Source organism: Lacerta agilis, chromosome 5 (genome assembly GCF_009819535.1).
Source record: "Lacerta agilis isolate rLacAgi1 chromosome 5, rLacAgi1.pri, whole genome shotgun sequence".
Classification (NCBI taxonomy): Eukaryota; Metazoa; Chordata; class Lepidosauria; order Squamata; family Lacertidae; genus Lacerta; species Lacerta agilis.
In genome coordinates, this window is record NC_046316.1 from 6,712,808 (window position 1) to 6,738,661 (window position 25,854).

At 45.0% G+C, this 25,854-nt stretch overlaps 1 protein-coding gene across 1 annotated transcript in view; it reads left to right on the top strand.

Annotated features, from left to right (window-relative positions):
* Window positions 1-25,854, top strand: part of VWF (von Willebrand factor) — a 179,474-nt gene that overhangs the window by 128,923 nt on the left and 24,697 nt on the right. Inside the window, exons 39-46 of the mRNA XM_033148351.1 lie at window positions 1,630-1,732; window positions 2,873-2,947; window positions 4,375-4,479; window positions 6,163-6,368; window positions 8,363-8,512; window positions 19,999-20,109; window positions 21,389-21,572; window positions 24,035-24,075. Of these exons, the coding sequence (XP_033004242.1) occupies window positions 1,630-1,732; window positions 2,873-2,947; window positions 4,375-4,479; window positions 6,163-6,368; window positions 8,363-8,512; window positions 19,999-20,109; window positions 21,389-21,572; window positions 24,035-24,075 (975 nt within the window). The remainder of the gene's footprint in view (window positions 1-1,629; window positions 1,733-2,872; window positions 2,948-4,374; window positions 4,480-6,162; window positions 6,369-8,362; window positions 8,513-19,998; window positions 20,110-21,388; window positions 21,573-24,034; window positions 24,076-25,854) is intronic.

Consider the following 25,854-nt stretch of genomic DNA (forward strand, 5'->3'; position numbering starts at 1 on the left):
CCCGCCTCCCCCTTCCACGTCTTTCCTGTCTGCGACCTCGGGGCGCGGGAAACTGTCCCCGTTCCCCACTTCCCCCTTGGTGCTCAGGCTCTGCGATCTCTTCACAGCCCCTGCACAGACTTCCTGCCTCTAACTCCCCCTCCCCACTGGAGGAATGGTCGCTTCCTGCTGAGGAGGGGGATGCCGAACTAGTGAACAAAGGGGGTGGTTCCCTGTACTGCAGGCTCTCCCGAGATGCTACCTGTCGTGGAGAGGGGGGTTTCCTGACATGAACCTACCACCAGTCGACTTTGTTGGGTGACTCCAGGGACTTCGCTTTCCTCCTTTACATCCCATTCCTGCCTCTGTCTAACTTTTATATGAATTTCTGCATGTTCTCTGTGTGTGTAGATCACAGGTAATGTACTGATGCTTTGGCTGGAATCCTAGGACTAGGCTTTTAAGTGTTTCCCCTCATTTTCCTTCATGTGCAGAACACCTGTCAATTGCTCGTCACCTACCAATTTATTTATTGTCTTTTAGCAATGTCTCTGAGGGTTATTTTTGATGTGTGATCCAAGGTCTGTTCACTACCAGGCTGAATCCAATAGAAAAGGACTATAGTCATAGGCCGTAGCAAGAAATCTGGAACATTCTCAGCCTAAAATAGGATTACCATATATACTTGAGTATAAGCCTAGTTTTTCAGCACATTTTTTGTGCTGAAAAAGCTGCCCTCGGCTTATACTTGAGTGAGGCGGGCGATGGGGGCGGCGAGAAAGAAGCCCTTTCTCTCCGCTCGTGCCGCCACCCGCTCTCTCCAGTCAACCATTCCTTAAGAAGCGTACAAGAACAGCGGTTCTTTGCTCTCCCCAGGCAGCTTGTTCCATTCCTGAGCTGCTCACATAAATGCAAACTTGGCAAAGGAGGAAGAGGAAGGAGCTGCTTTCGGGCTGCTCGTTCCTCTTCCTCCTCCACAGCGGCAAAGGTGAACCGGCTTATACTCAAGTCAATAAGCTTTCCCAGGTTTTTGTGGGAAAATTAGGTGCCTCGGTTTATATTCAGGTCGGCTTATATTCGGGTATATACGGTAATTTGAAACGTTTCATTTAGTGAAACTTTATAAGGTCCAGCTTTACTTGGCTTACTCAGCCAATGTTTGGTATGTGTTCTTCAACTTATAGAACCCCACAATGCCTTGTATTTCCTCTACTATTTTATAATTGGGCTCATAAAGTCAGGAAAAGGACATTGCAGAGATCTGATTCATTCTTGTGCTAAATGTATTAGCCCTAATATTAAATTGGGCAACATCTCTGGTTTCTACAACTACAAGACTTTTAGAAGACATCTGAAGGCAGCCCTGTTTAGGGAAGCTTTTAATGTTTAATAGACTATTGCATTTTAATATTCTGTTGGAAGCCGCCCAGAGTGGCTGGGGTATAAATAATAATAATAATAATAATAATAATAATAATAATAATAATTATCTCTTGTAATTATTCTAACAAACCAAAGCAATACCATATGTAGTATTCTGTTTTGCTTTATTTTCTGCGTAGCTCTCTCTCTCTTCTCTCCCTCCCTCCTCACCTCCCAACCAGATTGCATAACAAATAACCAGACAATTTCTCTTCTTCAAACAAACAGCACTTGGAAACGTGGATTCCTTCTAATGAACCCTGCAAGATCTGCATGTGTCTTGAAAACAGGACCATCAGCTGTGCCATTCAGCCTTGTCCAACTCCCCAGCGTAAGTCAAGAATTTCCACCTTTAAAAAAAGACATAACACTTCCTTTACCGTCTAAAACTTCCCTGCTTTTTCATGGATTAAGCTGCAGGTGATACATTACCTGTACTTCCACCCCATGGCCCTGCCTTCTACGTGCATACTGAACCTGTGTGCAGACCTTTGTGTTAAACACATGAAGATGTGAAAATGAGCCCATATGCCCCTGGGGATGTTGGGACGGAGCTTGCATGGCCACCCCTCCCTGTTCTCTGTTTTAAGTCCACTTGTGTTCAATTAAAAGCCTGAGCAGGGCTAATTGCTCTTGCGCAGTGTGGAAAGGCAATAGCAAGGCACAGAGCCACTGCAAGAGACTTTTCAGGAGCTGCAATGGTTCCTACCTCTTGCTACAGGTGAAAATCGAAAAATTAGAATATTGTCCATTTATGTAAGCAATTGTTTTCATTAGCTACTGGAGTTTAATATATGAGATAGACTCATGACATGCAAAGCGAGATATGTCAAGCCTTTGCTTGTTATAATTGTGATGATTATGGCGCACAGCTGATGAAAACCCCAAAGTTGAAATTGTTAATTTGGGGTTCTTCATCAGCTGTACGCCATCATCATCATCACAATTATAACAAATAAAGGCTTGACATATCTCGCTTTGCATGTCATGAGTCTATCTCATATATTAGTTTCACCTTTTCAGTTGAATTACTGAAAGAAATGAACCTTTCCACGATATTCTAATTTTTCGAGTTTCACCTGTATACCCAAGGCCAGCCCACCCATGAGGTAAGGTGAGGTGACTACCTCAGGCAGCAGATCCTGGTATAGGTCTTCTCTCACTTTTCTTTCGCCAGCAGTTCCATCTTGTGACTTGCCTCAGGTGCCAAAATGTCTTGGGCCAGCCCTGCCTCTACCGGTCAATGATTTCATACCACCTGAGCACAAGTGTTTGTATCTGTGAAGCCCTCACTACTAGGCAGGGCCAGTTTATATATATAGAGAGAGAGAGCCTGGCCATTTATGAGAAATAGACGCAATTCTGGCCTCCAGGTTTGTGTCTGTAGAGGAGAGTGGCCCTTGAGGGAAAGGTTGGCTGTTCTTGCTTTGAGTATTAATGGATGTGGGTTATTGTTTCCCTCTTGTTGTAGCTCCTGCTTGCGGTTCTTGTGAAGTCCCAAGATTACGAAGGGAATCTGAGCAGTGTTGCCCGTTCTACGAATGCGGTGAGTCTCTGGCCGAGGTCATATGCACAGAACCTCCAAGTGTCCCTATTTTCCAGGGACGTCCCTGATTTAGAGGTGTCCCGCTTTCTGATTTGATCCCAGAATTTCCGGCTTTTCCTTATTTTCATTGGAGAAATGTGGGAGGGTATGGAGTTATCCATCCCCCAAGCCGCCTGAAGGCAATCCTGTGTAGGGAAGGTTTTCCCCCCGAATGTTTTATTGTGTTTTTTATATATGTTGGGGCAACCCAGTACGATATGTAGGGTATAAATAGCAAAATTATCATTATGGAATGGGACATCCCTGCTTTCATTGGAGAAATGTTGGAGGGCATGTACGCAGGGCTGTCTTTATGCAGCTGGGGCACAGAATATAGTACTGAGAATCCCGGCTTTGATTTTAAATGGAAAATCCAAGCTCCACCCCCTTGTGGGTGCACATACAGGTTTGGAAATGTGACTTCTGTTCAGATCCCAGGGGGAGCCAGACAAAGGCGTAGCTAGAGGGGTGGGGGGCCCTGGGTGCCACACCACGGGGGGCGGCCCTTACCACGGGGCCTGCAGCACGCCCGAGCCATGCATCTCTCCTGGGAGTGACATGGTGGCTCGGGCACCTGCAGGCTCCACCCTGCCCAAAACGGCAGTGTGGGACATGTGTCTGCCCGCCGCCTCCCCCTCAGCCACCCTACAACTGAGGGCGAGGCAGCAGGGGGCTCCTTGGAGGCTTTGTGCAACACACCTTGCCCCAGCTTTCCCCTGGCCCATGGGCAGCTTGCTCCGCCCCCAAGTGGCTAGCTCGGGCGCTAGAACCAGATCCCCAGCGACTGGAGGAAGGGTTTCCTTGCCGTAGCTCTTGCCCATGACTAACTAAACCGGAAAAAAAAATTAGGGCTGCCATACGTCCGGGATTCATCTGTCTAAAATTTCACTAAGCGGCTAAAATGTCTGGTGAAAACAAGTGATATGGTACCCCATATCAGGAATATAGATTTCTTTACAAAAGAAAATAAGGGGGGGACAAAGCTCAACAACCCCCCCCCCCCAAAAAAAGCTGAACAACTTTTGTCTCTGGGTTTTCACTTTTTGAAATACGGCAAACCCTAAAATAATATATACTAATATCAGATTTGTTCCCTGAGAACCAATCCTTATGTAGCCGAAAGGGCGCTGTCTGATCAGAAGATGGGGGCATCGGCAAGCTTGGGGGGGGGGGTTTGAAAAAGTTTGGGGTACAAAAGCCCAGTGAGGATGATGCTCCATGGCTGCCGAGTGCTTGTTGGGGAATTCAGACGGGTTCCTCAAATAGGACGTGGCTGTCTGGCTAGAACCCCAAGCAAGTGGCACGACAGAGTTTGCGACAGTTTGTGCTGCAAAACGGTAAAAATGCACAACGCTTGATTCCTTCCGTTTTATGTTTTCTGTTTTTAGTCTGCGACCTGGTCAGTTGCAAAATGCCTGCTGTACCTCATTGTGAAGACGGCCTCCAGCTTTTGCAGACGAATCCTGGGAAATGCAGGCCAGATTATGCATGTGGTAAAATTCCTTTGAAACATCAAATACTGGTTTTACTTATGCAATTCTTTCTGGTGCATGTTTGCGTGGACAGGAGGAGTCCCCCAACCCCTAGGCGACCCCCGAGCAAAATAATAACACAAGACAACGTGCTATGGGATTAAAATTGGCCTCAACTTTTATTAAGATTCAGATGTAGGGAGACCTTGGCTCAGGCATTGGGTGTTTATCCTTCCCAGCCCCCCAGCCGGGGGTCTGGGAAACTGCAGGGTTATCCAGAATGTGTGGAAATTGGGCTGGCTCTGGAGAACATATGTTCAAGCAGAGAGCCCACCCCCCGTTTGCCACCACTGGTGGGGGAGAGCAATGACAACCTCTTGGCATATAGTCAATGCCTCCCCTCAATACCCCTTTAATGGGGAACCCTGGTATCGCCGCCGCACTGGGGGTGTGGGGTCACTGCCCCACGCGCCCCCCCCCCATTTAGGAAGATGACTAAAGGATTCTGCCCAAGGCCTGAAACCGCCGAAGTTGTGACGTTTTGCTATGGGAAAGGCGAAACCTGCCAATGCAGGGAAATTCCTTTCTGGCCCTTCAACAGCGACCTTGACATAGCAGCGTCTGCATACCTGTGGAGAAGAGGTTAACCTGCAAAATTAAGAGTTAGTTGAGGGAGTGGAGGGTGGGAGAAGCTCTGGAGCCCGACTGCTGTTTCCCAGGTAAGCTACGCCTTCTATTGTGTGGGCTGGGTGGTCCCTCCCCTTACCTGGCCAATCCCCCTGGCAACGCTCCCCCCAGGCGGGAATGGACGCTGGCTGAGGTAGATGGAGACCACAGGTATCCAGCCTGGGGAAGGCGACGCCAGCCCGAACTGGCAGGAGCCGCACTGGGGTCCAAGGGGGCTGCACGCGACCACACAAAAGCCACTCCCCATTTTATGTGGGGAATGGTCATTGTGTGTTTATGTGTATGTATGAGTACATTAGATGTGCTCTGTGAGCTGCACGTACTTGATTTCTTTTTGTGGCGTTTATCTTGATTGCTGGTGGTGGTTCTGTTTTTTTTTCCTTTAAAAAAAATAAGATTATTTGTTTTTGCTTGTTTCTTAATAAACTAATTACTTTTTTTGTTAGAGATTTCAAAGTGCCTACGTGCAGAAAGTCAGCTTATCACCTCTGTAGCAATTACCAGTTGGCAGAAAGCCAAGATCTGCTCTCTCTTCAGACCCTTAGCAACGGCCTGTGATTGGTCAATGAGTTCCTAAAGAATGAGCTCTGTGTGAGAGCTGGTGGTTGGTTGTTAGTGGTGTACTGAAGGTTGAGAGAGAGAGACAGAGAGGAGAGATTTTATGTTTTGTTTCTTTTATTTGTAAAGCCTGTACATAGTAACTTATGGATACTAGTTGCTTCAATAAATACTGTATATAGTTATCCAAGTGAGTTGCTGAGTTCCTGCGTTGTGCTGTCCAGTTAATGCTCTACAGCCAGAAGCTTCCAGAAAACCTGCGGTTAACTCTGCTGTGTCCAGGACTACGTTATATTCCTGACACTAAATCTTAAGAGTTTTCACGTTGTATTGACTGCCCTGAGAACATTAGCTTTTGGGCAATGTACAAATACTGCTCTTTAAAAAGCAAGCGCTCCTTTTGCAGCTTCCTCGTTGCATAGCCTTGTTTGTTTCTGGATTTTTTTTTTTGTTTCCTAGTGTGCAAAAAAGAGGATTGCAACCCACAGCCAATTCCTTCCTGCCCACCTCACCGGAAGCTTACCAAGAAGAAGACTCAGTGCTGTGATGAATTTCAGTGTACTTGTGACTGTGTCAATTCAACAGTGGCCTGCCCTGCCGGATACTTATCAACATCTGTCACTAATGACTGTGGCTGCACAACTACCACCTGCAACCCCGACAAGGTAAAAATAATGAGTTGTCCTACCTGCCCATGAAGAATGACTTTGTTGAAAAGGCTTGCTCCATGCGTGGGCTATTCCTGCCCATCTCACTCAGACCCTCTACTTTATTCCCATCAAGATGCTACCTTTGCAGAGTCCGTGCATGTCGGGGGCTGGAATTGTGCCTCCCTCCCTGCCCCATCTTTTGCCAGCTCTGGTGCATCCGACCCAAATCCAGCTGGTATCTGAAGGTTGTGTCATTTTGCAATAGGGGTGTAATGCATAGGGCTCCATCAGAATGGGAGGATAACATCAAAAGGAGATAGTGGTTATCAGGGCCGGATTTAGGTTTGATGAGGCCCTAAGCTACTGAAGGTAATAGGGCCCTTTATAAAGGTGAAACTCGAAAAATTAGAATATCATGGAAAGGTTTATTTCTTTCAGTAATTCAACTGAAAAGGTGAAACTAATATATGAGATAGACTCATGACATGCAAAGCTAGATATGTCAAGCCTTTATTTGTTATAATTGTGATGATTATAGCGTACAGCTGATGAGAACCCCAAATTAACAATCTCAACTTTGGGGTTTTCATCACCTGTACGCCATAATCATCACAATTATAACAAACAAAAGCTTGACATACCTCGCTTTGCATGTCATGAGTCTATCTCATATATTAAACTCCAGTAGCCAATGAAAAAGATTGCTTACATAAATAGACTTTTCCACAATATTCTAATTTTTCGAGTTTCACCTGTATGTCCAGCTGTCCTTTGTCAACAACAAATTGTCGCTGTTTTTTTGTGTTGAATATATGCTACATGGTAATTCATGGACCTAATAGGTATCTAAAACCATTTGCACATAACAAAATATGTATTTTATTTTTTAAAAAAATTATTACGGTCACAGACCAGCTCACTAAATCAACAATACAAAAGTAATACATTAAAATTTGCACAACAAATACCATACACGTATATACACATATACAGCAGCATTTAAAATATATAGATTAGAATCGGGGCATTTAAAATATTGCCTAAAAATTGCCATTTAGGGTTCTGTTCATTATCAAAGTGGTATTTTAGGGAGCAGGCTAGCAGGCGGGGCTCATTACTTACATCATAGGAGCCTACACAACACAAAACACTGTTGCTGTATGTAGGTTTTATTTTATTTGTTTTTTTATCTTATATTTTGTAAATGTACATCCAGGTTTTTTTTTTCTTTAATTTTTTTTTTGGGGGGGGCAAAGAGAGTGGGGCCCTAAGCTATAGCTTGTTTAGCTTATACATAAACCCCGCACTGGTTGTTTATGGAAGACGAACTCTAGCATGCTAAATGTCAATGTTTGTTTTTGAGTCCTGTCCTAAGTTTCTTTGTAAAAGAATTCAAAACAGCTCTGGGAGTTGCTAAAATACATAACACACAATAAATGCAAAAAACCCAAACAGATACAAAGCAAGATTTGCTGAAATCAGAATTATTTAATAAAACTGATAGCAGATTGTAGGCGCTTCCAGACAATCCATTTATTGAGCATTCATTCTGATTTGTTTGCAGGGAGATTAATGACATTTCATGAAAGCAAGTGTCATTCTACACTTTCCAGTGCATTTCTCTATCTCACACCCCATAACAGAAAAAATAGGGTGTTTTGGGGGACCAGATTAGTTGTGCAAGTTTCTTGCTGAAGTGGTTTAAGTTTGCTAAAATGTTTTGCGAATATATAAAGAATTTGCTGGGACCCACTCTATCTGCATCAGCGTAAGAAGGATTAAACTGAGAGTGTGCCCTAAAAACAATCTCAAAGCTTCCACAACTGCACATTAGTAGTGATGTTAGCAACGGTGAACAAACTGATATGCCTGCTGTCATACAAGTAAGCTTGTCCACCTAGCCACCTGATAAAGGAATTCTCGCTTTCCTTGCAACCCAGCAAAATCCTATGAGAACAGTTGGTGTGCAGTTTCCTGTGAAGTAAGTGTCACGTTTTAATCATTGGCAGGTTTGCGTCCACCAAAATGTTGTCTATCCTATTGGGAAGATTTGGGAAGAAGGCTGCACAGAATGTTCTTGCACAGATATGGAAGATGCTGTTACCGGACTTCGGATTGCAGAATGCCTTGAGAAGGAGTGCAATAAGATTTGTCCACCGGTATGTAAAACTCCAAAATCTTCATGGCAGCCTGTTGCGTGTCGAGGTCCGCAATCCACCCCTCAAGTAAAACACACTTCACACCAGATATGAGTTTTAGGTTTTTGGCATTAATTTGGCCACAACTTTATTGAATACAAAATAAGTGAGTGGTTGCTTAGGCATTGGTTAAGACTATCTGTCCCTCTGGGGACAGAACTGACACCCACCCGCCTGTGGAGTCAGTATAGGGGAAAACACTTTGGGGAGAGAGTGTGCGCCCGTCCTCCCCTAATGCTCCCAGGGGCTCTTGCGTGGGCCCTGTCCCCCGACTGGGGGAAACGGACAAGCATGGTGAGCCCCTGGATTCCTTTAACGGAATTCCCCTTGCAGCAGCAGCGTTGAAGGGGCAACCACAGCCAACCTGCCCCTTCGCAGCATAGGAGGGGCAACCACAGCCAACTCTGCCCCTCCTCAACCAATTTATAACCAATGCCTAACCACCAACCTTACAAGTTGTGACTAATTGCTACGCAGTAGGCGAAAACCAAATGGCACCAGCCAATCAGCCAAGTGGAAAAATTCCTACCAGGCCCCTGCTCCAACGCAGACGACCCCATTGCAGAGGCCTAATAACAGGGCGGGAGGGCGGGCGATCCGATGCACAGAGCCAGGAGGGTTCCGACGCTGAGTGCAGGGTCATTTATAGGCTCTGGACTGTCCATCAACAAGTTGCAACATATGAATCTCCCCAATGACAGCCAGAGCCCAATCGCAGTGGTGGCCATCCATATAAACCCGCTCAGCAGCAGCAGAGGGGTGACTTGCTAGCCCCCACCGCAACACGTGCTCTCCATGAAGGAGAACACGCTTTCTTAGAAAGCACCCTTCCTCCTATGGCCCTGTTATTCTTCTGTAGGGATGGGAAATAAATTCGATTCAGACCCAATTTGCACATTTGGAAACAATATGAAAACTTCTTTGAAATTCACATTTCTCCAGTATACTATGGCGAAGTGCCACAAAATGCACATATTAGTGAAAATTAAAAATGCTCTATACTGTAGAAAATTTCTTGCAGAAACTTGTAAACAAGCATGCCTATGTTAGGAGAAATTATTACTAAAATGATGGTGGTTTTCATGATTCTCAAACTGATGTGGAAATTTGAAGAAGACTGGAAAAATGAGAAACCAAGAGAAACGGAAAATGGGCAGATTCGTCCATCACTGAACTTCTTTCCCTTTCCCACTTCAGCTTCTATTCTAAATGGAATGGTTGGCTGATTTGCATACCTAACACTTTATATTTGTTGTTATTTGGTAGCAAAGTGGTTTAGTTTCATTTCATAACTACCGACCGGTGAGCTTGACATCGACACCAGGGAAGGTCTTGTTGTTGTTGTTCAGTCGTTCAGTCGTGTCCGACTCTTCGTGACCCCATGGACCAGAGCACGCCAGGCACGCCTATCCTTCACTGCCTCTCGCAGTTTGGCCAAACTCATGTTAGTAGCTTCGAGAACACTGTCCAACCATCTCATCCTCTGTCGTCCCCTTCTCCTTGTGCCCTCCATCTTTCCCAACACCAGGGTCTTTTCCAGGGAGTCTTCTCTTCTCATGAGGTGGCCAAAGTACTGGAGCCTCAACTTCAGGATCTGTCCTTCCAGTGAGCACTCAGGGCTGATTTCTTTGAGAATGGATAGGTTTGATCTTCTTGCAGTCCATGGGACTCTCAAGAGTCTCCTCCAGCACCATAATTCAAAAGCATCAATTCTTCGGCGATCAGCCTTCTTTATGGTCCAGCTCTCACTTCCGTACATTACTACTGGGAAGACCATAGCTTTAACTATACGGACCTTTGTCAGCAAGGAGGGAAGGTCTTAGAACAGATAATTAAACAGTCGGTCTGTGAGCACTTAGAAAAGGATGCTGTGATGATTAAGACCCAGCATGGGAGTCCCAAAATTAAGTCATCCACTCGTCTTCAAAATTTGCAGTTAACCGCTTGGCACTACAAAACCTCAAGTTCAAAATAATCTAACAAAATATAAAATACCAAATATATTATTATTATTATTATTTTAAAAAACCTGCTAAAATATTCAGTGTGAAGACTTGTGCAGTACAGTAATAATTTCACTTGCTTAGCTGTAAGCATAGCAAACATAAAAGGCATTCAGAGTTGAACCACACACTTGGCTCTTAATTTCCTGGCTGTCAACACAAATAAGGAAACATGCAACGGGACGTAATTTTTCTCATGTAATAGCAAAAAAAAAGCACAAAAGGTCATCAAAAGGTAACTTCTAAAAGTGGACCTGAGGCTTTTAAAACCATATTCGGTCTGGTTTTGCCTTCCTTCTGTTCCGTGGAGTGAGGCCTCGTTGTTCATGGCACACAATGTAGGACACTGAACATACATCGCATGGGGACCTGTGCTAGCTCTGGCGCAACTGGGCGTGGGAACTGTTCCTTCACAGTCTCCTCTTAACCTGAAACTTTTTCCATGGTTTCATTCCCCTCCAGACCATAATGTAGAAGAAGAATTAGGCCTGCAAATTTTCTCAGTTGTGTAATAAAACAAATTCATTAATACATCGCAAACCAGTGTTGTATTAAATGTTCCTAGCCAGGTTATAAAATCTGACACCTATTGCTTGACTAATATTAATAAAGCAATTTTAACTCTGGCTTCTGTTGTTTTCTTCAAGGCCAGTTGCCAGTTACTGTTGGTTTCACGCTCCAGATTCCCTGGCTGCGTGTGGGTTGTGGCAGGTAGTAAAAAAAGTTAAGAACTGACACCAAGAAAACTCCTTTGCAGACGATCTAGTATGCAGCCAACAGAATTTAATAACAGGCTAGCACTGCACTCTTCTTGCGCACATGAGCAGAGCTGGTAACATGTTTGCTGGATTTTCAAAATCTTGAGGTGCTGCCAAATCTCATTTTAAACTCCCTTTACTTTAAAGAGCAGGTTTGTTGGGGGGCACTTTTTGCTAGGGAGCCACTTTAAAAAAAAACAACAACAAACATTTCCACAAATGATTATGAGCTATCCACACCCCCTATTGTCTGTTTTAAAACCATTTTCATTCCAATCCCCAAAACAGATTTTTAAACTCCAGGGTGCTTAAAATGCAGCATGAGAAGTTCTGTGGCGGAAACTCAGAGGGGAAAAAAGTCCAAAAACTCCAGGTGTGTTCACAGATGGTTCCTGTGTGCTCTTTTGGATCATGGACATCTTTTAGCTGGGAAGTCCAAGGGACAGTGTAAAAATTATTTGTTGCAGGAGGGATGTTTTTTTTTCCTGCTCTAAACCAAATCCACCATCTACTTCTAAAAACATTAAATTCAGAACGTTTCTTTGCTGAGGAGTACTAAAATGTTTTATCTGAGGATTTAAACCTAGATAAGATTTTCAGTTTTTGCGAAAGCCTTTCCTTGCGGGTAGCACTGTGGGTTAAACCACTGTGCCGCTTGGGCTTGTCGATCAAAAGGTCGGCAGTTCGAATCCCCGCGACGGGGTGAGCTCCCGTTCCTCGGACACAGCTCCTGCCCGTTCGAAAGCACGCAGTGCAAGTAGATAAATAGGTACCGCTCCAGTGGGAAGGTAAACGGCATTTCCGTGCGCTGCTCTGGTTCCGCCAGAAACGGCTTAGTCATGCTGGCCACATGACCCGGAAGCTGTTTGCGGACAAACGCTGGCTCCCTTGACCTGTAAAGCGAGATGAGCGCCGCAACCCCAGAGTCGTTCACGACTGGACTTAACTGTCAGGGGTCCCTTTACCTTTACCTTTACCTTCCTTGCTTTAATGAAATACAGGGCTGTCTTTTTCAAACAGAAGATCAAATAATATTTTCTGTATACACCAAGATGGCCTCTGGATCTTCGGACACACTGGTTGGGGCTTATGAGAGTAATAACCCTACACGGTATGGAGGACACCATGTTGATTTCCCCTGCCCTAAGCCATAGGTTCGAATTAGGGCCAAGACATTATAGCAGGGGTCAGCAAACTTTATAGCAGGGGGCCGGTCCACTGTTCCTCAGACCTTGTGGGGGGCTGGACTGTATTTTTTTTTTGGGGGGGGGGGAATGAATGAATCCCTATGCCCCACAAATAACCCAGAGATGCATTTTAAATAAAAGCACACATTCTACTCATGTAAAAACACCAGGCAGGCCCCACAAATAACCCAGAGATGCATTTTAAATAAAAGCACACATTCTACTCATGTAAAAACACCAGGCAGGCCCCACAAATAACCCAGAGATGCATTTCAAATAAAAGGACACATTCTACTCATGTAAAAACACGCTGATTCCTGGACTGTCCGCGGGCCGGATTGTGAAGACTTAGCCCCTGCCCCATTTTTAAAGGAAGCTCAGAGTCTGGTGCCTCTGCCGTGGGTGCTTTGCACCTGTAGCCATCGGGTTGGTGACCCCATGTTTAAACCAACATTTAGCTTTAGAGGCAATCCAGCCTTCTGTAGCACATATCAGATTGTTAATACAGCCTTGTGAAATGGACTTTGAGCAAGGGAGCAATGATAGCTTCATTATCCCTTTCCTTTGCAAAGAGCACTGTGTTGTGGGCTGGGTGGTCCATAATGGCCTTGCTTGTCCATAAACCAACAAAGACAGGTGAAACTCTAAAAATTAGAATATCGTGGAAAGGTTAATTTCTTTCAGTAATTCAACTTAAAAGGTGAAACTAATGTATGAGATAGACTCATGACATGCAAAGCGAGATATGTCAAGCCTTTATTTGTTATAATTGTGATGATTATGGCGTACAGCTGATGAGAACCCCAAATTAACAATTTCAACTTTGGGGTTTTCATCAGCTGTGCGCCGTAATCATCACAATTATAACAAGCAAAGGCTTGACATATCTCGCTTTGCATGTCATGCATCTATCTCATATATTAAACTAATGGAACTAATGAAAACAATTGCTTACATAAATGGACTTTTCCACGATATTCTGATTTTTCGAGTTTCACCTGTAAATCTTGTCTATCTGTTGTTGTTGTTCAATCGTTCAGTCGTGTCTGACTCTTCGTGACCCAATGGACCAGAGCATGCCAGGCACGCCTATCCTTCACTGCCTCCCGCAGTTTGGCCAAACTCACGCCAGTCGCTTCGAGAACACTGTCCAACCATCTCCTCCTCTGTCGTCCCCTTCTCCTTGTGCCCTCCATCTTTCCCAACATCAGGGTCTTTTCCAGGGAGTATTCCCTTCTCATGAGGTGGCCAAAGTACTGGAGCCTCAACTTCAGAATCTGTCCTTCTAGTGAGCACTCGGGGCCGATTTCCTTGAGAATGGATAGGTTTGATCTTCTTGCAGTCCATGGGACTCTCAAGAGTCTCCTCCAGCACCATAATTCAAAAGCATCAATTCTTCTCTATCTAACCTGCTGCTATTGCTAAGTATGCCACAAGGTGGAGTACTGCCTGGACCATAATGCCTTCTGGAGCTTTGTGTGCACATCTTAAAACACAGCAATAATATAAAGTGGGTGACAACTTTGAAACCCCCCATGCAGAAAAAAGTAACAAAGCATTTATTTCCTTTTTTGATTCTTTCTTCCTGGAAGATGCATTAATTATATATAACCACTTTCAAAGCAGAATAATAGCCCTATTCCTGATTTGTAAATTGACCGTGAAATATTTCCCAACCCTTTGGACCAGTGTGTGACGTAGGAAAACTAGAATATTTGCTTCACTTGTAGTGGGACGTGATGCATTATTAGTGTAATAGAGGTTGACCATGAAATCTGTGAGTTTAATCACTAATATTTCAGCTTGGTAGTTTTATTTGAAGTCACAAAGTTCACCCAGGTGTTCAACATGAGTGTAAAAGGACTTACCATTAGATGCAATAAAGATCAAAAGGGCATTTATTTAAAGGAATGCTAGCATTTTTTTAAAAAAAATAGCACATTAATTTTTTAAATAAAATATTTAACAAGTTAAAAAGACAGACATTGCCAGAATTGAAGGCATTAATGCATGAAATACCAAGCCACCTTATATTTTGAAGGCTTAGAATTTTATTCATTTATCACATTAGAAGTACAACAAAGCAGTTTGCGTACATTTGCTTTGTAATCATTACAACTGTGTAAGATAGGCCAGTTTTATTATCCCCATATTATAGAGGGGAAATGGAGACTGAATGGTTGCATTCAGCTGCCTTATAAGAAAGAATGTAGATTCAGACGAAGCTTAGTAGATGTTGAGCTTCATTTTAAATCACCTTCCTTTCAAACAGACATAGGGTAGTAGTATTCTTCCTCCCAGATTTCCCCCTTTCCTGCTAATCTGTTGTATGTCTTGGGGTAAATTAGTGTGTGCTTAGCGCAGGGCATTCTGAAAATCCTGGCATTTTATCTAGAAATGGATTTGCCACACACATTAAGGAATGTAGGCTGTCATTTCCGGCCAAAGTGAGATTTGAACAAAGGATTTCCTGGTTCACAGTTCATTCTCCTGCAGCGTGATACTTATGTGTGCCTACATTTAGGCGGGTCCTGTTGCGGACAATATGACCTATTCCCAAGTAAACATGTCGCTAGTCGCGTCGAGAACACTGTCCAACCATCTCATCCTCTGTCGTCCCCTTCTCCTTGTGCCCTCCATCTTTCCCAAAGACCCTGATGTTGGGAAAGATGGAGGGCACAAGGAGAAGGGGACGACAGAGGATGAGAGGGTTGAGCAGTGTTCTCGAAGCGACTGGCATGAGTTTGGCCAAACTGCAGGAGGCAGTGAAAGATAGGTGTGCTCTGGTCCATGGGGTCACGAAGAGTCGGGCACGACTGAACGAATGAACAACAACAAGTAAGCATGTAAAGTTGTGGCCTCAGCTATTTTACCACAGCTAATAAGATTACCTGTCAGAAGTCAGTCTCCCCTGGGAGTACTTAATCTGAGGAAGAGCCTTGTGACCCTACAGCATGCCTGGCTCACCCGGGATCCTGAATGAAATTTCATGCCACACCACAGACTCTCTTCCTTCACCTTCTGATACACAGGAGATATTTTGGGGCGCGGGTGGCGCTGTGGTCTAAACCACTGAGCCTCTTGGGCTTGCCGATCAGAAGGTTGGCAGTTCGAATCCCCGCAACCAGGTGAGCTCCCGTTGCTCTGTCACAGCTCCTGCCAACCTAGCAGTTCAAAAGCACACCAGTGCAAGTAGATAAATAGGTACCACTGTGGCAGGAAGGTAAGCAGCGTTTCTGTGCGCTCTGGTTTCCGTCGCGGTGTGCCGTTGCACCAGAAACGCTTTAGTCATGCTGACCACATGGCCTGGAAAGCTATCTGTGGACAAATGCCAGCTCCCTTGGCTTGAAAGCGAAATGAGCGCCGCAACCCCATAGTCACCTTTGACTGGATTTAACCATCCAGGCGTCCTTTACCTATACCTTTTATTGCCTAAACGGATGAAACTAGAGATTAAGCATTTGTTTCAGCTTCATTTTGAAGTAAATCCGTTCCACGACAGAGCTCAGAAGACAGGCAATAACTGGAATGCGTACTTCTCTGAATTATATGGTGTGGTTTTTACAAAATGTGAAGACAAATTCATATCTTAGGGGGGAGGACACAGAAAAGCATGTGAAGGTGAATATTTAAATCATAAAACGCATCCAAAACACAAAATTTCAGGGGATGTGCACAAAAAGGTGTGCAATTTAAAAGCAATTGTGTGTGTTTTGTTTAATGCTCAGAAAATGAGACAGAACAGATTTACAGTTGAATACATGCAACACTGGCCCAGTCTGGGAAATTGGCTGGTGCTTCCAGCTGGCTCCCTCAGCCTGAAAGCGAGATGAGCGCCGCAACCCCATAGTCCCCTTTGACTGGACTTAACCGTCCAGGGGTCCTTTACCTTTTACCCAGGAGATAAGACGAATCCTGCACAAATACAGGATGGGTGACACCTGGCTTGAGAGCAGTACATGTGAAAAGGATCTAGGAGTCTTGGTAGACCACAAACTTGACATGAGTCAACAGTGTGATGCAGCAGCTAAAAAAGCCAATGCAATTCTATAGCGTCTAGATCAAGGGAGGTAATAGTACCACTATATTCTGCTCTGGTCAGACCTCACCTGGAATACTGTGTCCAGTTCTGGGCACCACAGTTCAAGTGGATACGGACAAGCTGGAACGTGTCCAGAGGAGGGCAGCCAAAATGGTCAAAGGCCTGGAAACGATGCCTTATGAGGAACGGCTTAGGGAGCTGGGTATGTTTAGCCTGGAGAAGAGAAGGTTAAGGGGTGATATGATAACCATGTTCAAATATATAAAAGGATGTCATATAGAGGAGGGAGAAAGGTTGTTTTCTGCTGCTCCAGAGAAGCGGACATGGGGCAATGGATTCAAACTACAAGAAAGAAGATTCCACCTAAACATTAGGAAGAACCTCCTGACAGTGAGAGCTGTTCGACAGTGGGATTTGCTGCCAAGGAGTGTGGTGGAGTCTCCTTCTTTGGAGGTCTTGAAGCAGAGGCTCGACAGCCATCTGTCAGGAATGCTTTGATGGTGTTTCCTGCTTGACAGGGGGTTGGACTGGATGGCCCTTGTGGTCTCTTCCAACTCTATGATTCTATGAAGGTACGAGCAGCAGGAGATACAGAATGGGCAGAGGAGCAGGGCTGACCTGTCATGGCTCCTGTTTCCTCCATCTCTTCTGCCTGACCCAGAGAGACCTTCCTTAACTGTGGGGTTGTCCTTGCACAGATACATTGCACCAGATTCCACATCCTTAGTCTGACCCCAGGTATTTCCATATAAAGAACAGACAAATGACAATATATATAGCAATTCAAACGAAGCGATAATAACACTCGCAACGCAAGATACGTCCAGAAACTGTCAGTAAATGAAAAATAGTTTCAGCAGTTGGTGGTAAGCAAGTAGTGAGACTTTGGTAGGCTTCTTTGAGCGCATTGTTCCATAATATGAGTATTGTCTCCCAAAAGCGCCCCCCCCCCCCAGCTCTGGCTTTACAAGTAGAAAGAACATGGTGAAAAGTGCAAGTGTCGTCCTCGGTCTCGCTGTTGGATTGTACTCGTTTTGGCAATGCAAGTCAAAAGAGTTATTGTAACAGAATATGAGCAAGTCTCCCCACAGCTGCTGCTTATTATTACTCCCAAATCACCTGCTCAGACCTAGAAAATTACATAAAAACGTTACCTCCTGGGACAAGTGTTATTATGATTTCCCCCCACAAGTCTTGTAGATAGTGATCTTCGTGCTGTCCATATGACCAACTATAGGAATATTTATCACAGAAACATCTTGTGTTTTAAATCTTCGTTGAATTTCTAAATCCCAACAGCATAATACAATACAAGGAAAGCAGACATTCTGACGGTGAAAACATCCAGGTTAGCAGAAAGCTGAGGTGACAGAACCACCACAAATCTGATTGTAGCAGATGCAAAGCTTTTTTTGTCACTTTCTGTACATTGTTCTCAAATGATCATTTTGAAACGGGACAGGAAACTCTCTTAGCTTTAATTAATTTATGTTTCGTAGTATCAGAGCTATTTAAATGCTTTAGTCAAAACAAAACAAAAAAATTCTTTCCAGTAGCTTTCTGCTAACCTGGATGTTTTCACCGTCAGAATGTCTGCTTTCCTTGTATTGCTTATCCAATTGTTAAATGCTTTAGTTGGCGATAATCTGTTCATACTTCTTTGGTTTATCATAACCTGTGGATCTGGCACTGTTCTGCCTTTTAGATGATGATAATGATTTACTTATTAAATTTGTGGGACGCGAGTGGCGCTGTGCTCTAAACCACAGAGCCCGGGGCTTGCCGATCAGAAGGTCGGCGGTTCGAATCCCTGCGACGGGGGGAGCTCCCGTTGCTCGGTCCCTGCTCCTGCCAACCTAGCGGTTCGAAAGCACGTCAAAAGTGCAAGTAGATAAATAGGTACCACTCCGGCGGGAAGGTAAACGGCGTTTCCGTGCGCTGCTCTGGTTCGCCAGAAGCGGCTTAGTCATGCTGGCCACATGACCCAGAAGCTGTACCCCGGCTCCCTCGGCCAATAAAGCGAGATGAGCGCCGCAACCCCAGAGTTGTCCACGACTGGACCTAACGGTCAGGGGTCCCTTTACCTTTACCTTTATTAAATTTGTATACCACCCTTCATCCAAAAAATACAGAGCAGTTTCCAACATACAAAATGAGAACACAAAAATACATAATAAAACAAACACAAACTAATAACCCCCTCCCACAAACACACTTAAAAAGCCACAGATTAAAAGGCCAAAGGCCTAGTTATAGAGAAAAGTTTTTTGCCTGGCACTTAAAGATATATACCGGTAATGATGCTGTCTGGGGAGAGCATTCTACAGTCGGGGGGCCACCGCAGAAAAGGCCTGTTCTCATGTTGTCACTCTATGGATCAGATGATGATTGCAGGGTGCGGGTTGGTTCATAAGGGGAGAAGTGATCCTTGAGGTAGATCATATGAAGATAATATAAAGAATGATTGGTTAATAAGAATGTGGCATGTAGCAGGATATGGCAAACACAGTGAAACCAAGATATAGAATAGGTACCTAGAAGTAGCTAGGTTAAAAGTCTGGATGGCTAAAGATGCTGGGGAAATGTACATTTAACAAGTTATTTCAATGTACATGTAGATGTATTTACTGAGGTTTCAGAAGAGCCTCAGCAGGGGTGATTGGAGGGTCAGCTCACTGCTCTGGTTGCTTCCTTTGCAAGAGGTACTAGGTTCTTCCTCTACGTCAGGGGTCAGCAAACCTTTCCAGCAGGGGGCCGGTCCACTGTCCCTCAGATCTTGTCGGGGGCCAGACTACATTTTGAAAGAAAAAAAAATTGAACAAATTCCTATGCCCCACAAATAACCCAGAGATGCATTTTAAATAAAAACACACATTCTACTCATGTAAAAACACGCTGATTCCCAGACCGTCCGCGGGCCGGACTTAGAAGGTGATTGGGCCAGATCCGGCCCACGGGCCTTAGGTTGCCTACCCATGCTCTACGTCGTCACTCCTGGGGGGGGGTCTGCTGGAGGGGACCTGCAGCTGGGGGGAGACAGGCATGGAAGGAGGGGAAGAATGGGGAGGCACATCACTATGGACATGCCAGATCCTACTCTTGCCTAAGTTCACACACAACCACCCCGTCAGGCACAGCTGTCAGGGAATCCACTCCAGACGCCTGCACTGCCTGAGGGGGCAGAATGGGAGCAAGGATCTGCTCACGGGGCTTGTCAGAAGGTATAGCTTAAATAAAAAATGCGGCTTAATTTTTTAAAAAAAATAATGCTCACCAATGGTTAGCTGGGGTTAGTTATCTCTCTAGTTGCGTGTGTTAACTCTGTAGTTAATTTATGAGGGCAAGCTGTAATTGACAATTCCTTCCCCCCACCTAGAAAGGAAATAAACTATTTTCTAACTCATCTTTGTTTCTGTTGTACAATCAGAATGTCTTTTGTTCCATTCCCACCCCCCAGGGGCATAAGTATGTGAACAAGGAAGGAGCATGCTGCGGGAAATGTCTGAAGACGATGTGCGATGAGATATCTGACTGGTTTCCGGGAGATCAAGATGTCCATTGGCATGAGGTCAGTCTGTCGGTTGGACCGTGGGAAGGAACTTATATATCACCATAATTAGACCTCGTCCAAGAGTACACCAGATAAAGGGTAGCGACTGTTGGGTGTCTAATCTTTTGGGATAGCCCCGCAAAGTCCTGCTCTGGTCCTGACAAGGCCTGAAAGCCTTGGGCACCTCAGCACTAGGTCTCAGCTAGCGAGTCCCATAGGGGGTTATATATTCAACACCAGATATACAATGGTACCTCCGGTTGTGGACGGGATCCGTTCCAGAGGTCCGGTCGGATCCCAAGGTTTCTGCAACCTGAGGACCGCTTCTGCTCATGGGCGCAGGGCAAACCCCATTGGATCCCAAAGTTTACGTAACCAGAGGGTTTACGTAAACGGAGGTTCGACCATTAACACAACTGTGACTCCTAAAAAGTGAAGAACATGGTGGTGACACTCCATTGAGAAGCCACATAGGGCATGATGGAGAAACTAACCCTCTTTCTGTCTTTGCCCGGCTAGGTTTTGGCGCTACAAGGCACATGGAGGACCTCAAGGTCCATAAATGGTAACACCCTAGAGGTCCCGGGCCCTAAGGAAGTCAGATTAGCCTCAACTAGGGCCAGGGCCTTTTCAACACTGGCTCCAGCCTGGTGGGACGCTCTTGTCTCATGAGAACAGGGCCTTGCGGGATCTGATTTCTTTCCGCAGGGCCTGTAAGACAGAGTTGTTTTGCCTGGCCTTTGGCTTGGAATCAACTTGATCCCCTCCCCCTCTTTCCTTTTTCCTTCTGTGATGGAACTCCTATTTGGGGACTTCCCTGGCATTTTTCTGGCCCACGTAGGACCAGTCTGGATATTTGGCCTTGGTGAAGATTTGACGCTTTCTTCCCCAAACAGTTTTTTTTTTTATTTGCGTTTCTACTGAAATGAGGCTGCACTTTAATGTTGTATTTCAATCTCGTTTTTAAGTTTTATTTTAATCAATTGTTTTTATACCTGGTGTTAGCCGCCCTGAGCCCGGTCTTGGCTGGGGAGGGTGGGGTATAAATAAAATTTATTATTTATTATTATTATTATTAACACTATCAAGCGCCATCATCCTGATAGCATCCTTGGCAGCTGTTTTCTAATGACTGCTTGACATTTAGCAACAGCAAGGCCTAATGGCTGGCTGACACGGGAGCCACAGTTTGCTTGGATGGGAGAAGGCAACTGCGTTGACATATTTCTCCCTCCACTTTCAAAGAGGAAGGCAGTCATCATTCCACAGAAGTCCTTTTCCTGTGTTTCATTTACAGGTTGGCTCCGAGTGGCATTCCCCCTCAGACCCATGCATCGTCAGAGAATGCGTCCGGGTGAATGAGGAGGTGTTTATTCAGACAAAGAACGTCTCGTGCCCTCAGGCACAGCAACCCAGTTGCCCATTTGGAACCGAACTGCACTGCGAGCGAACAACTGGATGCTGTCCTACATGCCACTGTGGTACGGAATGGTCTGTCACGCAAAACAAAAAAGGGATCACCAGTTTCTTGCGTATTTCTTATGAGGAAAAGTGGTGCGACAGTCAAAGTTAAAACATTTGGCTTGGGCTGTAGGACTTGGGCTACAAACTCAACAGTTCGCTTTCTGTTTTGTTTTTGTGTGGCATCAAGAACATACCGTATTTTTTGCTCCATAGGGCGCACCAGACCATAGGGCGCACCTTGTTTTTAGAGGAGGAAACAAGAAAAAAAATATTTTTCTGGTTTTCCTCCTCTAAAAGCCCTGTTTTTTTTGAGGATCAGCTAAAAGTTTTGCAGCTTTTTTTTTGCAAAGGGAAAAGCCCTGGGTTTTTTTAGGATCAGCTAAAAGTTTTGCAGCTTTTTTTGCAAAGGGGGAAAAGCAAAGCTCCTTTTGCAAAGGGGGAAAAGCAAAGAGGAAAAGCCCCGTTTTTATGGGGTTCAACTCACATTTCTGCAGCTTCTAAAGGAAAGGGAGCCCTTTCTACAGTTTCCAGACAGATAATCTAATCAGCCAGTCACATGTCGCTGGGGAAACAAACAACCTCCCTCTGCAGCACATTCAACAAAGGAGGGCAGGGCTGAAAGGGAGCCGGGACTCTTATCTCTCTCCCGATCTCTTGCTGATCAGCTGCTGAGCGGGGTCCTTTCAACACACCCTTTTCTCTTTGTAAAATAAAAAGCATGATCCTCTTTTGGCCCCTGGGAAAATCAGCTCCAGGGACCACCATTCGCTCCATAAGACGCGCAGATATTTCCCCTTACTTTTTAGGAGGAAAAAAAGTGTTTCTTATGGAGCGAAAAATACGGTACTGGTGCCACTATTTATGCTTTTTTCCTCTCTAGCATCACTCACTTTCCCATTTTTCTCCTCAGCCTACACTCATTTTTGCTTTTTTATTTTTATTTTTATTTTGCATGGTTCTTTTGGGACACACAATTGCCTTGTGGAATTCGTTGCCCCAGGATGGTGTTTTTTTCATGGAGGAGAAGACGACTGGCTAAGCGTTTTACAGCACCATTTTGTTGCCTAACAGTTTTGGAAGCGAAAACAGGCTGCGCAAAATAATATAGCAGTTTCTGCTTCCTTGGGAAATCGGCGGTCCATTTCAGAATCCTCAACGTGGCCTGTTCCATTATGAGGTGGACTGAGGGCTGTGTGCCACCTCTGCTTCTCCACTGCCCTTTAAAATGGTATACTGCTTAGGCAGGGGCGTAGCAAGGTAAATTCCCAGGCATAGGAAGGTCAGGTGGTACCCGGTGCAAAAAATTTCTTGTCAACCCCTCCATTGATCCCCCCCCCCCCGCAAAAATGGTTTTACATTATTTCATATTTTCTTACAAAGGAATAATAACAAGTAATAATAATAATAATAATAATAATAATAATAATAATAATAATAAACTTTTATTTATATCCCGCCCTCCCCAGCCGGTCGGGCTCAGGGTGGCTAACATCAGATACATAACATTGGTATAAAATCAAACAATAATTAAATTACCTCCTAAAAACACCTCAAAATCAAATTAAAGTCTAATTAGATGGCTTTCCACAGGGTTAGGCTTGGGAACAGTAAAGTGTTCTCTGAACTGAAATTTCAGCCTTTATGACATAGGAAAACAGCCAAGGGAACAGCTATTTTGATGGAGGAGGGTCAAGATATTAACCAATATGCATGAAATTACATCTATAGCTATATAATCCCTAGTATAGTAGGATAAGACCTTCGGAGCAGGCATTAAAAAAAAAATTCAAAATTTTTTTCCCTTCATAATTTGTCACCCCTCCATTATGGAACCCGGGGCGACCCGCCTCCCACCCCCCCTTGCTATGTCCCTGGGGGATTTGCTTATCTTTTTAAGAACTATTGAGAAATGGTAATAACCAGCTAAATAAAAACAGGGTATCCACCTACCCACAGCCTGAGCAGCTAGTGCCTGGAACTCCTTGCCACCAGCATTTTCAACACAGATAGAGCAAGTCTCTGGGAGCGATAGGACTTGATGTTCCGTTGCTCCCAGAGGGAATCACACAGAACAAACATGTGTTATGTGCCCCATGTATAGCACAATGCAGTAATCTACGCATGAGGTTACCAGGCCCCAGATAGCCTGATAGGGGTAGAACTGGGGCATCAGCCAAAGCTGGCGGGAGGCACCCTATGTCATGGGAGCGATCTGTGCCACCAATAACAGCAATGGATCCAGGAGTACCCCCAGCTATGAACCTGATCCTTCAGGGGCAGTGTGCCCCCATCTAGTCCATCACTGCAGTCAAGCACGGCCATAGCCGCATGTGCTTGAGATGAACAGGAAAAATAGGGCTGCATGCCATCTGCATATGCACACCAGATGACACCATGGAAATGCAGAATATAGATTATTATAATCCCCGTGGTTGCGTTGAAGGTACTTGTGCTAATGGACACCCATTTTCTCTTGTAGAACCTGTAAACGGCTGTGTTTTGAATGGCACCGTTCTTGCGGTAAGATAATAGCTAATCAAGTTTTGAAATGATCTTCAGTTTGGGAGTTAAGAGATCTCCGATTTAAATTTTTTCTCATTTCTCTCCATCAGTTTTAAACTTTTAACCACAAATCTTAGGCTTAGTTCTCACCAAGGTGGGGACCCTGTACCTGAGCTGTAACACACCAGATCTCTGAAGAATGAATTTTGTCGGTGCGAAACATTTCTTTGGCACAGAAAACTAGATGTCAGGGTTAAGGACCTAGGAAACATACTGGGTCAGGCTATCTAGGTCAACGCAATCTACACAACAGGAACCACCAGTGGGTTTCATCCTGTTTTCAGATGAACATCAGAACTGCAGCCCATTCCTTGGTTTTGGAGTAGCTTTTTGTTGGACAGACACTTGCAGCAGTAGCTCCACACATGTGCAGTTCCTAGGTGTGTATAAGAACAGGAGTGGGCTGGAGGGTGAAGAGAAAGGATGGATGGACCGACCAAAAGGAATGGCCAGACTGAGGAGGAGGTGAAGGCCCCGTTCGGGCTCCGGGGAGGGTCTCACCACAAGCCGGAGGTGCAGTATGGCTTTGTTGAGGCTGCTTAGCCTCCCCACCAAAGAGCTGACACATGAGGTAGCACAGCAGCAGCCGCATTCCCATGCATCAGCTGAGCAAAGCCCTGTTGCACCTCCGACTCACGAGGAGACCCTCCCCAACATCATCTTTGGGCTCTGGGGAGAGTCTCTTTGTGAGCCACAGTGCTCCCCACTTATGTGTGTTTCATTCATGTGCACAGGAGCCTGGAACATAACCTCTGGGTAAGTGGGGAGTTGCCTGTATAGGTTTATGGTATAAATGAGCCTCATAGTTCCTCTCCCTCTACGTCCCCTTGATCTGAGCCATCAACCAATTTTTTTGAGCACATTAAGCCTGGGGGGTGCTTTATTCTCTCTCTCTTTTAAATAATTAGGAATAGGAATAGGAATAATTTATTATTGGCCAAGTACATTTTCCAACATACTTGGAATTTATTTCGGCTACATTGCAATGTAAACATACAGACACTGGACTTCCGGTTAGGTGCCGGGTAATGGCGGACGGGAGTTGAGAAGCTCCGGTTCCCCGGTGGGCTATAGGGGCTCCCGTGCCTGCGCCACGGACCCCTTAAAACCACGGGAAGAGCGTCCCGTGGACTCCGGACTCGTGGGTCCCAGACGTGCCATCTCCGCTCCCGATCGACCCTCGTAAGGGGGGAGAACGGGTGAACGGAGCGCTGACACGGGACTGAAGAGTCGGCTGCCCCTGAGGAACGAAGCAGCGATTTCGCCTTTCCTGAGCATCTGGCACTTCCTAACTTGGATTACAGTAGAGACTCTGTAAGTAAACTTGCTTTTCTTGCTGGAATTAAGACTCTTGAAAACCTACAGAGAAACTTCAAAAGGAAGCCCGCTCTCTTTGAACTGCTGATAGAGCGAGGTAGCGGCAAGAGCGCTAAGCCGCGACTAACGGGAAAAAGTTTTGCTAACTCTGTTGAACTTCGCAAAAGTGATTTTAAAGTAGTTTAAATTGTTTATAAAGACTTAAAACTGAGAATGGTAACTGAAGAAGTCACTGCTTCACCCTCTGGATAGGATTCCGGGTCAGTAAGCAGGCAGCGTAACTTAGTTGCCATTTTCCCCCCTTGGATTATTTTCTTTGCAACTGTTTCCAGAGAGAGACTGAACAAACTTTTTTGTGGCTGTCTGCAGCCCAGGAAACATTGTGGACTTGGTGGATACACTATATAAAATTTTATTGTT